General features: G+C 38.1%; 1 protein-coding gene across 1 annotated transcript in view; it reads right to left on the bottom strand.

Moving 5' to 3' along the window:
- Nucleotides 1-18,767, bottom strand: part of LOC139724869 (glypican-5-like) — a 57,364-nt gene that overhangs the window by 21,771 nt on the left and 16,826 nt on the right. The window contains exon 2 of the mRNA XM_071636027.1: nucleotides 14,846-15,004. Coding sequence (XP_071492128.1) covers nucleotides 14,846-15,004 — 159 coding nt within the window. The remainder of the gene's footprint in view (nucleotides 1-14,845; nucleotides 15,005-18,767) is intronic.

Raw genomic sequence — 18,767 nt, 5'->3', positions numbered from 1 at the left:
ATGACATATATCTGTGACATCTAATCTTTTTCTCTTTATTTATTTCTGGGAGAATTTAACAAAATATGCAACTATCATAACTCTATCTGAAAGTGAAATGGAAGCAACAAATTACTAATGATTGTAGTTTGAAAAGCATAGTGATCATTATGTGACATCATAGGAAATGCAGAGAGTTCTATAGATGCCTCCCAAATAGCCATTGCTGTCATGTAATCTCCATGTGCTATTAACCTCTTTAGTACATGACATCATGTTTTCTCACAAAAAAAGAGCATTTCCATCATTATCAAGAAATGTCCCAGACATTACTGTAAAATGAGGAATATTCGCGGGCATTGTAATTTCGTGAATTTCGTGAGCGGCAACATTCGCAAAATAAAATGCACATGAAAGTTCTTGCCTACACAACATGCATTTTACACCAGTGGCATTTCGGCGAAAATTTCATGCCGCGAGTAAGGCCGTCCGGTTCCAATTCGCTAAATTTTCATGCGGCAAATATATCATGTTTTACAGTATTTAATTACATGTCTCCACAGACAGAGGTAAGTGATTCCTTGATAGAAAATCATGGTTTTGGAGTTGATTTTTTTGTTCTTGTTTCGTTTACATGGTTAACTTGTTTAAAGGGCCTGTGGGTGAGAAGGTTGAGTTAGCATTCTGACATGATATATAACAAGTTATTATTTTTGTGTATAGGGCCTACATATTATACTGGTAAATAGAAATATAAATACATGAAATATATATCACATTTATATATAACAAATATACCATGCTTAGAGAGCCTCACAATTTGTTGAAATTATTGATTCTTATGACAAGAATATAGCTCTATTTTCTGAGGGGTGCAGCCCTGAAGGAAACAGTGCTTGTTCTGTCACCAAAGTATTCATAGTTTTGCTAGAGGCTTAAAATGAAACATGTAAAAAAAAAAATTTCACTTGCAATAAATGTTACTCTTGTGTGGTTGTTTGTAACAACATTGTACACAGATGATCAGTCTACTGTATGCAGTAGATGTGATTATACACAATATGGTCCATGACATTGATACTGATATTGATATTGATAGTACTTTACACACATGTCAATGAATATACCACAAATGTGATGTTACAATATTGCACATATTTCTCAACTGGCATTTGCCTTCAACATAGCAATGTTATGTCAGAATGACTAGAACTCTTCTTAGTACCAAGTCTCTTCTCAAAAAAAGAAAAGAAAAGAAAAAGCATGTGCTTTACACATCATTCATATGAAAGATGCAATATATTGGGGATTACAATCTCATTTAATTTGGAACAAGGTCTAAATCCGCACTCTACCAGAGATGTTAAGATTCAAAGGATTTGTGGAAGAAATAGTTCTTGCCTGTCATGACATTCTTCTGCTACATTTTTGCAATATTTCCTGCTTTTTCAGTCTCCATGGTTCCTCTCAGGGGAGAAAGAGCTTTTCAAACATATGTCACCATCCATAGTGTAGAACAACAAACAGAGAAGAGAATGTGCAAATATTTCTCCACTAACTCTTTTGAAGCAATCCTCTACTAACCCAGTTGCATACTCTGAGATACTGTCCAACCCTACCAAACTGTCCTATAATCATTATTATCATCATCCAGAAGGAAGCCAGAGCCTCCAAGGTTCCCATGCTATGACCCATGCACTTTTCACATTTGTCCTCACCACATTGTTTCCATCAAATGAGATTTGTTTAGTCCTCCCTTTAACTTTCAGCTGACAAAGACTCCATTTGAGGAGCCTCCTCCCTGTCGTCAAAGTATAGCCCAGCACTGAAATCCGTTGCATTCCAGGACCGGAGGCTTAATGTACCTGTCTCTAAACAAATCACATGACACTTTTCCCAATGTGTCCACCACAGAACTGTGTGGAGGTCTGACTAAGATGACTCTGTCATTCATCCAGCCACTCTCAAAGAAACCAAGATGAAATAAAATTGAGTATAACAGAACAAGATTTCATTTACACATCGGGATGAACTTCAAACAAAACACCCTGGATTGTGTATTTATCCATTGTCAATTTGTCATTCAGCCAACCCACTGAACTATCTGTCTTTGCAGCCAGTATATTGCAAACCCAGAAAATTGTGCATGAGACTTTTGCAAATTCCACAAACAGCCAATATTTGCAAAAGTAAAAAGCATTTGAAAGTTCTTGTCTAAAAACAATGCATTGGATGTTAGTACACAATAGTATAGTATTGTCTTATTTTTTTTTTTCATGGCCGGCAGTTCATGAAAGTTTCTTCTGTCTCAAAAAAGGCACTTGGCTCCACCAATTCACGGAAGTTTCATGTCACAAATGTTTCTATTTTTACAGTACCACCTAGATGGAGAAAAGAAATGAAAACCCAAACAGGTAGAAAGGGCAAGTAACAGGTAACTACATAACCCTCATGTTTGAATGCACCCAAGTAGAGTCACATGACCAGAAATTGAAATTCTAATGACTGACAAGTGAAGTTAGTACTTGTATTGGAGAACAACATCACCAACAACAACAGCATTTTACAGAATGCGTTTGCAATTACTTTCATAGCAACCTCTGACAAGAGTTTGGAATAAGAGGGAAAAAAACAACAAACATGCTGCCTATGTACTGTATACGCTATAATTTTCACGTACATAAATTTTCGCGAATTGCCGCTGTCACACATTTTCGTGAGTGGTTAAATTCGCGATTGAGGGACCAGAGAAAATATGAAGTGGCAAAGAAAGTGTGAATTTTCAACTTACTAACAAATAAGAATGATACTAATTATACACTGCATGAAAAAAAAACTTACCAAACTCTGCTAACTAGCAAGTTAAAATTCAACATTTTTGAAGTGGTTAAGTCCATCGCGCTAGATTTCTGATGAGTGGTCCCCTTGCGATAATGGATTGGCTCTCTACAGTATTCGTAAGTAGACGTGGACGTGCTATATGTACGTAAACAAGCTTAGCCAGTACAGTACTAGTATATGGTATGTTTGGTAAGCCATGACATGGTACAGTTTACTACTAGTACTGAAATTTTCGTATCATCAAGGCAAGGGATTCATTTTGGAAGGTAATATTTTCGCGTGTTGTTAAATTCGCGAATAGCTCCCGACTTGCGAAATTCGCAAAAATAAAACCCCCGCGAAATATACAGCGTATACAGTATATCAGCTAAGCACAACTTTGTTTTAGTAATAGGGCACCATTTACCTATGGCGGCTTCACTGCCAAATGTGTGAGTAGCATACCATGTGACAGGCAGAAAGCTGAACAAAACATTGATTTTCTTTGAAACCAATGAGAGCGATCAATTTTAATTTTCACTTTGCTGACTGAAGCCACTAATCATGCTAATGCTGAGGACTTGGTTAATCTTGTTTGTCTCTTGTGATCAGCAATCTACCAATTTGTCATGGTTGAAGTTCAAGTCTAGACATCTGTGGAGGGGGTGGGGGAAGATGGGCCCTTCTCCTCTGGTGATGTCCTCAACAATCTACAAACTACTCTGTCACTCACACAGACACACCGCTGAAAACATTTACTGGGGATTAGTCTTGTTCAAAGGCTTATAGATTGTCCTTTCCATGCCATCCATAGATTGATGCCACCTAAGTTGTGTGGGCATACAATTTTGACAGCACAGGATACATTAATACCTAACCTCTGTTATGTAGCCAGGAATTCTTTTCTTTCTAATTGTTTGCTACTTTGTGAATATTCCAATGTGTTATGAGCTGGCGCTGGTTTTTACTGTTATGGAATAATCGTAGCAAAGATTAAGCCAGGATTTGCAGACTTCTGTTCAAGAGATTTTTTTTTTTTTCACTGAAGAGGAAGGAGAAAAAACTTTGACATGATTAATGACTGCCTTTCTTTCTGTGGCAAGTAAGACAGCTGGTATGGTACAGAATCAAAATTGAATCCATAACAATACTGGTGGCACACTGTGAGTGACAGCATAATACGCATATCTGGGTAATAAAGGTCATGGAAAATGACTTCAAATATGTATGGAGCTACTAGCTCCATGATATCACTCTGCTTGTCCTATGACATGACTCAGTTTCCCATGCTCAGATTATTGGATAGGATAGGATAGGATAGGATTGGATATTGGATATTGTCAGTAATAAAATGAGCTGAGCATCCAACAAGTGAGCATTTTCAGATAATGTAACCCGGCCCAATATCATTCTACCAGTCCACAGCATTTCTAATCAACTCTTGTTTGTTGACAAGCAATAAATGCTTTCAATTGTCAATGTCACGATTTTTCTTCTTTCTCTGTGGTCCCATTCGTGAGCTCTTCTCTGTGACTGACCTCCCACCATGTCATCATGATAAATTCATAGGCAACCAAGCCAGGATAACTGCAGAATAAGCACTTTGATGTTTGCTCAATACTGTAAACGTCAATATTTTCGCGCGATTAATTTTTCGCGCTGAGCGGCTCGAAAACGTATTCGCGGATTCTTAAATTCGCGCTCCGCAGCAGGTTACTTTACTGTAGTACACATTCACTGCTTTCATCCAAAGCCTCTGCTACATAGCTTGCTATGCCAGCGTACGACAAGCGACGTAGCGAGCGGCTCGACTGCGAGTACAAGCACTCAAATACGTAGTACAGCTGTGACTCTAGTACCGTAGTCACGGGGGACTGTAGCATCGATGCGTGCGGTGCACACATGCATGCTACAGTACACAGCAATCTAGGGTATCGTCTCTTCGCACAGTACTAGTAGCGTAAACATGCCTGTACATTGTACTACGTAGCAGTATCATCGATGAAGCGCACACAATTCATCCCGTTCAAAATGTGCGTAGAAAATTGTGAAGATATATTCGCACGTTTTTGAATTCGCGCTAGCTGAGCGTAGCGCGAAATCCGCGAAAATTAATGTACCGCGAAAATTTCCACGTTTACAGTAACCACAAAAGCTGATATCTGAACTACCTTCTGTGAGAATTTCAAAAGTCTACAGTATTCATTTTTTGAGATTTTGAAAGTCACTCAGATACAGAGCAAAAGTGTTGTTGACGGCCAAGGAGCAGTCACATATAGGCCTACCCAGGTCACTTGTGAGAGACTGACAGCCAGCTACTGGTATACCTACGGGGACACCGCAAGGTGCCCTATTGATCACTAGCAGGCCAGTGGCTAGTAGGATATCGTTTGGTTATCGGAGGATGATCACTCGGTAACTGCCCGGATGCCGCGTCTAGAGTAGAAGTATCGCTTCTCCAATTTCACCAAGTTTTGACAAGAATCTGCGCGCAACCAATGGGAAATCGACAGGGCTTTTCTCGGGCATTACTGAGGCTTCAGAGCCCACTAGACTTCTCTAAAAATCTTTGGGTATTCCAACAGTGCTCTGGCAGACTGCAGATCGGCTGGATGCTGCTCTGATTTCAGACCGTAGCTTTCGGCCGCTCTACAGTAACTACCACACAATCAAATTAGATGAAGTCATGATTTAATGGCGTCACAGTCTGCCATTGACCTGCATGGAAATCTTCCCTTCATTTCCTTTTCTGATATGAAATCAAACGGCAAAAAGCTGTTCCCTCTGCATCAACTTCATGTTGCCTCAGTGCTATTTGATCTCAGTAAATGACTTACAGTGGGGCTGGATAATACTGACAGGCATAGAAATGACTCGCCAATTACCCACATTCACTCAAAACCAGCCTGAGATGGTTGAAAAATCATCTACCATTCCAGCAATATTTTTTTCTTTGAATTATCACACTGAAAAAGTTGGGATGCCTGTTCTTGCCAAATCTGAGCAATGAATCTCTTCAGCGTGTTCTGTTCAATGTCATTTTATTCAAATTCATTCAATCCGAAGCAAAAGTACTGCATTTGTCTGCCGTGTACAAACAAGTAGGAGGGCTTCCACTTCATAACTGATTGTCATACAATCAGAGCTACCACGTCTCATGCATTGTGAGTGAGACTCAAGCATTTAGAGTCTGTCTCACGATCTCACGCATTACACCCATTTTTCTCACGCATTACGTGAGAGTTGCAATTGAAGGCATATATTTCCCTTTTGTCTTTCAAAATAAGTAAAAAATAGTCACTTAAGTATGCACCAGCTTGCACCAGCTAAAAATTGAAAAAGCTCCCTATTGTGGGAGACCGGACACCCCCCTCCCACACCCTCCCCTCGCTCAGTCGCTTCGCTCTCTCGCTCACGCACATGCGTGCGCACTGAGATGCTGAGTCATGAAAATCTCACTCATAAAAATTTTTTGAACTTGGAATCTATGTACAATGTCTGACTGTCATGACTATGGAAGTTCATTTACATGTAAATAAGGTTCCCAGACTAGTGAGACACCAGTATTATAGCTTGATTTTATTTGCTAGTACTGTGGTGACCACTGTCTTTGTTTCATGAAAATGCATCATTAGCTCGAGTTTATAATTCAACAGTTATATCTCTTTCTTTTTGTCCAATTTTAGAGAAAGTGTGAAGGTTTTGCTTGATTTACCAAATTTATTAAGGTGAACTTGGAAAAATGAAATTTTACTCTAACCCATCCTTGGTGAGTGCACTGACAATAGACTGAGAGTTGTACTAAAACCCTGTGACCATAGTCCTTTGATTGGCAAATTGCTGCAAAGCTAGAAAAAAAAATGTCTAAACTTTAACTATATAGAGATACCTTAACTGCACTCTTGTGCTGTATTCAGCTTGTGCCCCAACTAAAATTATAAACCATGCACCCAGATATAAAGCAATACTCTGAAATATAATGCACTGTATCCTCAAGCAGTCTGCAGAGATGTACATTGACAATGTCACTTTTTGTGCAGCATAAAATGAGTCAAAATAGAAGAAAAAAATTTAGCTGTTAAGATCATGTCTGCATACAAAGACTAATCAGTCAGTGTTAATGACGCTAAGGAATTCTACGCATCAGCTGAACTACTTGTGACGCTTTGCCATTTACTTACACAAGCAGCAACTGGTAATACACAGTATGGTAATTCACATACATCAAATAAGCTAGATTTTGAACTAAATATTTGTATCACGATCCAGTCTTTTCTTTTACCTTTCACATTTATGTTGATCAGATTTTAGTGTCAACATCCAGTTTCCATGATAACTAGCATGTTTTCAAAATGATATTGAACACATTTTTGCCTTTGCAGTTAAATACATGGTAGGGTCTCTTTTTGTGTGTGTGTGTGTGTAAAGAAGAAATAATTGTAACATTGCTATCAGTATTTTTTCCTACCTGCTGTTTATTTTTCCTTTTTCTCATTAATCTTGTAATAATGTAGATGAAAGAGAACAAGAAGAAAAGCCATACAAACATCTCTCAATCTTTATCAGTATGCAAATGTAAAATTAAAACTAGAAATTAAAACCGTATCTTTAAAACAAAAGAAAATATGATATGTTTAATAGACCACAAATCAATTTATAGAACACAAATCAATCCTAACAGTTTTCTCTTAGCAATGATGATGCTCCAGGAAACTAAACTGTATATTCACATGGCCTCATCTGATGGGATGCCTTCTCCTCTTCATATTCGCTACTTTGGAAGTTAGGAAAAAAGAGGGTTTTGTCCATTTATCTTTTGATTTCAAACTCCCCTCATAGTTTATGGTTTATTTTCATCTGAGGGAGAAAACACACTGTCAACACAACATCCCCATGGGTGACTGGAATGTGATGACAGATAAATACCATATATCCCCTGCTAAATTCAGAACAGATTCCATTGAGAGGTAGAATGGCAGTGCTTCCTGAATGGTAAGAATACATGTGGTATCATTCTCAATGGGACCACAAAAAAAGATGAATACATCTGCCATCTTCTGCTCTATATACATTTTCATCCATTCTATCTGAACCAGTCTTGATGAAGAGAAAAAATAAGGTTTTGAAAATGCAGTCTATTTGATAATTAGACAGAGTATCCCTCTCAGGAAAAACAAAATAAAACAAGACAAAACAAGTAGAAAGTGAAACAAGGTGTTCAATAGACCATTTATAAATAACACTTGAATTTTAAATATGCTTGCAACAAAGGATGATCGAGACAACCAGGCATACCCAAAACTAATCCAACAAAGCAACCACTGATGCACAGAGAATGGATTCCACATATCGACATGTGGTTAATACATGAAGTAGGAAGTATTAGTTGTAAGTTTTGTCATATCTTACAGTTATCTAATGTAGTTATGACATGTAGATGTCAGAGTACTTGTTCATTCTGTTTTCTATAAAATTCACTTTCCCAGCAGTCAGAAGGATGATATTAAGTGCTCCATGAATGCTATAGGCCTATAGGCCCCTATAGCCCTTTTTACACTTGTGTTTCTTAACCCCGGACTTTCTCTGACCCAAGACTATCGTTAGTCCTGTACCAATTTTTTCAGCTTTTTACACTGGCCAGTTAGTCCCGTACTATCTCTTGTCCGGGGCTAAGGAGAAAACTGACCTTTTTACACTCGTATTTCTTAGCCCCGGACTTTCCAAACCACATGAATATTCATGATTATGCTGTGTACTGTACACGTACACGCACGCACTGGCAGCACTCGTTTCTCGTTACCTCGTTTCTGATTGGTCAGTGAGGGTCGGACTTCGTCTCCGTCGCTTAGCCCAGGATTATTTTTTCGTTCTGTTTACACTCACTTGCTTGGCACCGCAATTGCGGTGCTAACCCTGCTATTTTGCAGGGCCAGATAGTACCGGACTATCGGTGGGGCTAGCCCACTTTGGCAAAAATGAGTGTAAACAGAAAGTGGGCTAAGGATAGTCCCATACCAACGGTGGGGATAAGGCCCCCCCCCCCCCCCCAGCCCCACCGTTGGTACGGGACTAAGCAAAAATTTACAAGTGTAAAAAGCCCTTATTATCATGAATATTATTGTTATTATTAGTATCATCATTATTATTACTACTACTGGGTACTACTACTAGAAATACTAGGAACTAGAATCTAAATAGCTTGTTATGATGTCAATAAGGAAACACATTCACTTTTTTCAATGCAGTACATTAGTAAACCCACGTATTCACCTACTGGCACTCTTTGAGCAATACTCCCAAATTTGAAATATGAATAAAAAATACATAGGCCTATGTAAATAGAAATAGATATAAATTGCAAGCATTAGTCACTGTCATTCACTTGCTGTACATCCACTCATCTCAACTGCTCTTGTGTGAAATGTAAGTGTGTACATTCATACAGCAAGTCAACATTATGTGCATTCTGGCTCAGCTGAGAAATGTGACCTGTGAACTCACATTCTGTTGGTCAAGAGACCAGACACATTCATGTGACCTGTGAACTCACATTCTGTTGGTCAAGAGACCAGACACATTCATATTGACCAGTCTCTAGCTCCAGCTGACCCTCTAATGCCTTACTGACCCATGGATGACAGTATAGACTAATAATGCAATGATAATCAGACATAAGTCAGGAAATCAAACAAAGTCTTCAAATACTGGAATCTGATTGGCTGATATGTTTGACTGTCTGACAAGTTTGATTGCAACTTTTTATGCAACAGGGCCAGGTCTGATTTTCACTGTTCTTCCATACCACTACTAGGGACTGTCAGTAAGATAATGACCCCACCTGGCATGTTCCCATTTTGTTTCTATCATTTAGGTCTGGGGGGATATGATGGGTGAAACATACTGCCCAGGGATCCCTCCAGGACCATGTAGCATATGAACCCACGGCCTCCAGTTTTAGGACCTGTCTTTATCTACTAAACCACCATGTTCCTGACGCTTCTCTAAGTGGGATGAGGATATTTACACCCTCGGACCTCCTTCATCTGAGTGCACAGAAAATGTTTGATATTCATTATGTCACTCATGATGGAAAAAAAAATCTTACAAAACATCAATGTACAATTGACAATTTCAGCTGCAGCACTTGACCTACTAACAGTAAACTTGTGATACACACAAAATCAGCATGAGGATAAAAACAACACACTACACCATGATGTCATTCCTGAGTTCCCTGACCTGATTTATGCCATTGCCCACTGACCTGCAAAATGCCTAAATGTAACAAGCTTCCTTTCGTTTTGATTTAATACCTCTATGCAAACATCAGCATTCCAAAATTGAAATAACTGAAGAAATTTACCAAAGTATATCATATAGCATTTTACTGGCTTGCTTTCTTGAAGCCCTACATCCCCATCCATGGAAGTAAAGAAAAGAAATTGGCTAAAGGTCAAAATAATTTATGGGATGTAAAAGGTGGGGAAAGTGGTATGAGCTTGAGAAAGTATGAAAGAGAAAGAGAGAGAAAAAGAAAAACAGGAGATGGAGAGGGAGAAAGGAAATGAATACAGCAAACACCCAGAATGAAAATGGCTGCTCCTTCTCACACCAAGCTAGGGGTCAGAGATCAGAAAGTATGAGGATTAAAAGGGAAGGGGTGGGCTATTGCACTACATCATGGCAGACACAAGAAAGGGGAAATATTTGTTGGAAGAGTTCTAGCCTTCAAAAGGTAGGTAATTGTAATCCACACTGCAGGCTAAAATGTTGATTATCGTGGCGGGCCTTGGGAAGTGCCAATTGTTTGGCAGCTTTCTTTTTCTATTGTGCTTCTTGGTAGCCGTAAATTGTACCATTGAATGTTGGCCATTCTAACTTCTAGAGAATGAAAAGAATAGAAGTAGACAGAAAAAAAGACAGACAGAAAGAAAGAGAGATAGATGGAAAGAAAGAGGAGAGTTCACCATGGATCAATAGGGAATGAAAAGTTGGATTTTTGTGCTTTTTGTAGGTAAAGTATATAATGAGAATGCATGAAAGAAATTTGTCTAAAAAATCATCAAAACGAGATGAGTGCACCTTCTATTCCCAAGCTTTACTCATTTTTTGCTTTCTTAAGGCACTTTTTTTATAAGAAGACTTCTCACCCACAAAAGGTGTGTTAATATTGTAATCCATATTCCAGTCGTGTATCATTCAAACTGTTATCAAATGATATAGAAAAAAATCATCATAATAATGAGATAAACAGGTGTATCTACACATCGTGATTACAAAATATGCAGGAAAAAAGGCACCATTGACAAAGACTCCCCTGGCCACCTTCAGGCTTATTTTCTCAAAATTGCTTTATTTTGATATCTTCCACTGCTGCATGTCTCAAGCTGTACTTTGCCCACTTACAATCTAACTTTCTCCAGCCCTACAATCATTGTTCCAAAATAAGGCTACCATAGCACCAGACAGCATCTATCTTCCTAGAGCCTCCAGAGCCTGGACTCGGGCCACAATGGATGTCACAATCTGTATTCACAATGTATACTATTATCATGTATGCCCATAATATTGTGTGCATGTTTGCTTAATCAAGAGTCACCAGTTTGCTAGGGAACAAGGCAGGCAGGAGAGTGTCTTGTTTTAGAGATAGCTGCTTAGTGTTGGAGTCTCTCAGTCTCTGGATTGGGACTTAATGGTGCTGGGAGGGTTAAAACTGGCAAACTACATGTATGATGTGACTTTATGAGATAGACACTCTGTAGCATTTTGGATATCTTGGTGTTTGAATCAAATCACACTCATCTTAGGTAGCTTTGTAGGACTTTTAGCAGTCCCCCTCATGCATATCAGTGTTGGCAGTATGAACCAACAAAATCTGTGGCCTGGTCCCCAAAGTTGCTTAACTTTTGCTTATATTTCAAATATTGTAATGAGGACAATATACACCATTATTAGACTTAAATGATTATGAACAAAATTACCACCTCAAGATTGTACAAAAAAAAAATTCTTTCCAATATATTTGGGCTTTTGTGATAGTCTGCCTCTCATCTTCTGATACAGTCTTATGTAACATGCATTATGAGCACTATGGTGAGGAGATTTACAGCAAAGTAGAAAAAAATCCCAAATGAAATCAAATGTGACCTTTTTCTTTCTCTTCTTCTCTTCTCACAGCGACAGCTGTCCTGTGATGCAAATCATCTGATACTTATCAAAACAATGCCATAATTAACAAATGCAAACAAAACACAAATTCAAATTTATGCTGCAGTGTTACAGTTGCAATAAGAGACCACTGTCATATTGTAAATAACAGACACACAGACAAACAAAGGTTGCCCACAGCAACCAGCCAGCTTGTCGGAGGCAGAACCTACTGTGTGCTGTCTTGTTGACATTAGCAACTCAACTCCACCTGAGGCATTTTTTTCCTTGCTACTCAATACACAGGAGCTATACCCATATCCAGTGTTGAAACCTTCATAGAGAAAATATATCAGTCATGAAGATGCAGTATGTGTTCCTGATTATCATCAGTGTTTTTTGAAATAAGATGTAGGCCTATACCTTCTTCAATTTGTCTCTCATGTTGTTTGACTTTAGAGGGCCAGAGTTTGCAGCTCTAGTCTTTCTTGAGAATGTTAAACCTATAGTGTATATTGCACTCAACAGAAAAGGTTGTATAATGTGGAGTCAAACATAACCAGGTTTTCATTCAAATTGTATGGTATTTATGGCAAATAAGGTCCTCTATACACAATTACACTATAGTATGACACAAAATCTTCACTAAGTGTGCTCTTTTGAAATAAACTGAAGAAAAAGAAGTCACGTGTATCTCGTCATATGATAGAAGGGTTGGCTTAGTATAAGGGATGACTTTAAGGGGAAAGGGGGCTGCAACAGCTACATTATTGGCCATAAATGTGATTCTCATAAAAGTTTATGAACAAATCAATATGACAGCTACAGCATTTTGAAGAGATGACATCATTTCATCTGATGGTTTGACTGATTTCACTGTTTCTTTTAACAGATAATAATAAATTAGATGAAGGGACTGCAAACTACAAGCCCTGCTTTTCAGCAGACCCCTCCATTTTCAACAACTTTGTTTCGTAATGTATCGTAAGATTTACAACATATATTGGTATCTCAGTTCACAATTTCTTTATTCTTTAATACAATTTTGAACTGGTTTTGAGTCATTATGTGTATTAACATGTTTCATTGTCTTTACATTTTGTTGGAGAGATATAGGTAACTTGAACTTGAAATTACATTTATATAGCAAATGATAATACAATATCTTCTAAGCATGTAAAACATGCAAACTTGAAAATTCTATGACTGACATTTTGGATGTTCACTCTCGACTATCACTTTTGTCAAAATCTACTCTGTCTTCATAAGTCAACTCAAATATGGAATGACATGAAGTTAAAAGAAAGGAATAGAGACCGAACACCCTTTCCTACCCATGACAACCAGAATTGACTGACTAGTGGAACCATACTTCAGACCAAGACATTTTGTGCATGTAGACACTGAAAAACTATGACAACAAAAGGAAATATAAGAAAAAAGAGAAATAAAACCATCCAAACACTTTTTCCTCAATACAAAATCTCCTTTAAATGATTGATGGCTTGTTTGGAAGCAGACAGGTTACAAAGCAGTGAAATGAAGTCGGAGGGTAGTAAAGTAGAACACTATATAAGGAGAGTTTTTTCTCTCTCTCCCTTTCTTTCTTTTAATCACTACAGTCTACATCTCCAGACGACAAACAGACTTAATCTAATCAACCAGAATGTAATCTTAATAATCCAATCAACAAACACTTATTTTTCTTTTGCCATCACCTTTTACAGGCAGTAAACAATACCTGGTATGAACCCCCAGTGCAAACATATGTCCCTCCTGCCCCTAGTATGTCCACACTTTTTGCATTGCCTGAAGCTCAGAGTTAACCCTCAAAGCACCAGCAGCTCCAAACATCTCAGACATTGTGAAATACACGCTAGCGACAGCAATGATAGAGTTAAAGGAGCACCATTTCCCTGCCATCTGTGTGTAAGGCTTATATTCTACACTTCCACCATTATGAGTGAATTTTACTGTCTTTCTTTGATACATGATGATCCCTCTCACAGGGTTACAACTCAATAACACAGGCATACAAAGCCTGCATATGAAGCCTTCATGTACTGTAAAACATGATATATTAGCGGCACGAAATTTTCGCGAATTGGAGCCAACAGCCTTTTTCGTGGCAAGAAATTTTCGCGAATTGCCACTTGCGTTCAATGCATAGGTCCTATAGTGTAGATAAGAAATTTTGCGTGCATTTTAATTTCGCGAATCTTGGCGCTCGCGAAATTCGCGAAATTAAAATGCACGTGAACATTCCTCGTTTTACAGTTTATTACTTCTGTGCAACGTATTCTTTACATTCATGAATCTCCAAAATATGATCGACTTTGTCTCTATGAACTCTATAAAAAAACAGCATATCAATTCCTTTCGGGCACAATCTGAACTCACATATTTTGTTTCCACTTGCTTGATGTCAGTATTCAGAACAATCTTATATGATGCATGAGAAACTTTGAATTAAAGACCTAAGAATATGTCAATAAAAATTTATTGATTTCCACATAAAATACACAAGAAAGTTCATGTCACATTGCAGATATGTGAAGTGTCTTTGCACACAATAGCAATATGGTCCAGAATCACAATTTTGACTATCTGATTCTCATCAGAAATAGTTTACTTCACAATGATAAAAAGGATTACTGCATTTGAGCTACATCCAAACTGAATCTGAAGCAAGTTTCTCTTCAATGAATATTATTCTGGACATAACTATGCACATGTCTTTTATGATTGGCTGCATTATTTCTTTATACACTAAAAAAGTCAAAAAGAATACCACAAAAATGGAGTTGTTTTTCTTTATTGAACAAAATTTCATGAGCAATGATTAGAAAAATACTGATTGCTCTTGACTGCATATCTGCAACATACAGTAGATACTCACTTCTAAAATCTACTGCACTTGATGCTAAGGTGTATTTGAGATATGTCGTTGACGTCTGTAAGCTGATTTGAAAGTCGTGCTTGGCCTGATGAACGAGTTCTCTCTCTAACGCTCTGGTACAGCATGACATTCCTGTCCTACACACTCTCAGATCTTGTGCTGCAGAGGGCGAGAAAAACAAAGAACAAAGCTTAGAAACACATAAAGGAATGTCTTCTTGGGACAGATTCATACAATTTACATGGTACTTAGATTACAATACATTTTCCACTCACAATAAAATACATCATGTGTCTGTTTACCTGTCATTAGTTGTTCATGTGTTACAGAGAGAAACAAGAAGTCTACATTAACATTGTCACTGTGACTTCAGCTCAGAATCAATCATGGCCAGCCAGTAAGATACACACATACCAAACAGATTGAAGAAAGCCTACTAATTAATAGAACTTTGGTTTACCCTACAGTAAAACTAGATCATATCAACATCAAAACCTCTGTGACTAAGATTTCTATAGTTTGAACCACATCTTAGTCTTAACATTCTTCTGCTCTTCAAAAATAACTCGATGCTGACTTTATATAAAAATGAAATCTACAATGAACCTAAAGTACTACAGGGCTAAAAAAAAAAAGTATGTAGCAGAGAGCATGCTCTTCCATCAATCTCTTATTAAACCAGTTTTTCTTCCATACATTCTAACAATGAAGAAATACAGTGAAATAGGAGTCAGTTTAGACATACATGGTGGCCACAAATTACCGTGAATACCCCTCATCCCCACCCCACACCCACATAGGAATGTAACGCTGAGGCCCCTGACAACAGTACATAAATGTAGGCCCTTAATAGGTTTTGTTACAATAGCTGAGTGTGCACACAGTTCTTAATCACCCATTCTTTCTCCCTCTCACAATAGATGAATAAAAGTGGAATGGAACCAGAGCACAGCAAGGTTATGCACTACAGGGCATGAAGACAGTGGAAGTATACATAGAATACATTCTTTCCCTGGATCCTTCTCTATATTTATTTGCAAAAACAAATCTTTTATGGTTTCTCCAGATCTATTTCCCCTACATTCTTATTCTCCTTCTTCACTATAGCACTTACTCCCTCTCATCTCAGCATGTCAAACACATACAAGGACATCTTGTTATGATATCTTTGTATCTCCATGCCAATACAAATCAAAATACAAATTCATCTCCCCTACATATACCAAAACTGCAATGTAGTTTATCTGGACGTAATACCTGTAATGCGACCTTACAAACCTAGACTTAAAGGGACTGTACAGTACTGGTTGAGGTGGGGATTCATGTTTTGAACATTCCTAAGTGAGATAATGAGAAACCTCTTATGAAATATGAAAGAGCATGTAATTTTAAGAAGGATTCAACGTTCATTTGATGAAAATTGGTTTTCAAATGGCTGAGATATCCAAAAAAGTCTTAATAATAAAAGGCGACATGCCCCAACTTTATTAGGATATCTTTGTTTCACCTTGTTTTTGGATATCTCAGCCATTTCAAAACCGATATTCATCGCATAAACTTTTGATACCCCTTAGAACTGCATGCTCTTTGACATCTCATAGAGTAGTTTCTGAATATCTCGCAAAACGTTAAAAGCTAAATCCTCACCTCGACCAGAACTGTACACACCCTTTAAAGAAGCTATTAGAACGTATCCAAACAACCAAGTTTTCAGTGAGCGGGTTTTCATTACGTCATTTACACTATGTCACTGACACATATTATGTCTAAACTAGATCACTTCTTTTAGTCCAATTTGCTTTAAAATATATTTCAGACTTGTTTTGCCTACTATGCTTCCCAAAATTGGGTAACCCTCTACAAGATTTTGATTGATAATTTACATGAATAAAATAAAAAGGTGGTTTAAAAAATGCACATTTAAAATGCACACATAGTTTACAAACAAACAAACAAGAAAGTAGGACAGTAAGTACATCCAGATGTGACACCTCACCTATACATCTGAAAAAAAAATGTAAGCTGATTCTTGACAGACAATGTGGCACTCCATTCACAGACACTATTCCAGTTCTGAGTGTCCTTTTGACAAAGACAAAGCTTACTGTAACAGAGAATAAGGCAGGTGACCAAGTCGCCTTGCATATATATGTGGATTATCACAATCGCCCAATTCTAATTTACTGTTTGTGAGAATGAAGTCAGCCCATAGACCTTTCAAGATTTACTCAAAATAGACTTTCCTTTTTTTTTTTCTCCTAATCACTGCCTAAATGCCTATTTTGTCTGACTTCTCTCTATGGAGTGAAGACACACACATACTCTCACACAAATTGTGGCAAGTATAATCTTTTCTATCTATACAAAGTAATATAATTTAGACAGCTCTGGTTAGACTTGCAGAACTTCTCAATCACATCACTGGTCTGAGTAGGCCTGGTGTGATCCTTACTAAGCACACTCCCATTTTTGATGACTCTTATGTATCAACCACATTCCTTCACTGAGTGATTACATACTATCACATCATACACTTGCCACCATTTTATGAGGAATCATCAGATAATTAAGACACAGTTTTAAATGGGCAAATCAAGAAAACTAGTCCAAAGGCATCATTTTTTTCAACTGTTTAACCTTGACAAGTCATCATTAAATTAGACACATTTCCACAAGATATTTATTCACAATGGAAATTTTGCATAAAATTAATCCTACCAAAGGAAAGTGTGCAGCAATAAGTGTAGTAGTGGGTATCACATACAGAAATAAAGTGTTGTCAGTCATGGAAACTACATGATAAATACATTACATTTGAAGTTGCTTCAACAGCAACTTTAAATTTGATGAAGAGTAATGTATTGAATAGGTTACTTTGGCACACTGACCACAACTTTAGCATGCCACTTAACGGTATATATTGTTTCTCTCTTCAAGAAACCAGTTTACTAAGACATTCAAATTTTATGCATATTTTTTACACAAATGTTGTTTTGAAAACCAGAAAGCTTGCAAAGGTGTGCCTGACAATGCAACAATGAATGTACATGCAGGGTGGATTCCAAGTAATGAAGTTTTATTCATCAGAAACCGGTTGTTGGAAAAGCTAGTTACTAGGACCTCAAGGAGAGACACATTCATGAATTTGACTAAATTAGTAAGTCAGTCTATTAGAACAGAGCATGACTTTCTTGCTTCTGAGTTATCCCAAAAGACCAGTTTACAAACAATAGCTGCGTTCAGACAGAGGCAGTTTTGGTTGGAGTAACTTCGGAGGAAGGGTCGGAAGAAGCTTGGTCGGAGGAAGGTCGGAGGAAAGGTCGGAGTAGTGCCCGTCTGAACAAGGTCGTGGTAACTTCCTCCGGTCGGGGAACTTACCACGACCTCTTCCTCCGACCAAGATACTCCTGAGTTTTTCCAGGAGTATCTCGCTACCACGACTAGCCGGATGGAGTAAATTGCCCGCGCGGACAAGCCCTCGGAGTATCTATGACCTTACAAACCTTATACGACCTAGGTAAAACTTCCGGAGTCAAATGCGAGTACACGTGCGCGTGCAGTACAATTCTAACTTAGTCGATCGTGATGGAGAAGCTAGCGCTCAGAAATTGTCATCAACAAGAATGGAGAAGATAAATGCCGCTGGTAAAAAAACAATGGTATGGTCGATGTGCGCGGTGCTATACCACTTCCGGAAGTTACACCGACGCCCCACGGTGAGCCCCACGAAGGCCGTGGTAACTTGGTCGGAGTTTCTTCCCACAACGTCGTGTGGACACAGGGTCGTGGTAAGATAAGCATAAATTTGAATTCTAATCGCTGCGCCATGAAATTTTACGTTTTATGTATAGATGCCTTCCGACGCTGGTTCTTCTTGACAACCTGAAAGCATGCGCGAGATTTGCCTGACATAGCAACAACT

This window comes from Diadema antillarum, unplaced genomic scaffold, assembly GCF_040938485.1.
Source record: "Diadema antillarum isolate AM-2024a unplaced genomic scaffold, OU_Dant_1.0 scf00000001, whole genome shotgun sequence".
NCBI classification, from domain to species: domain Eukaryota; kingdom Metazoa; phylum Echinodermata; class Echinoidea; order Diadematoida; family Diadematidae; genus Diadema; species Diadema antillarum.
Note: the sequence above shows the minus strand (reverse complement) of the source record. Positions and strands in the feature narration are given on the sequence as shown.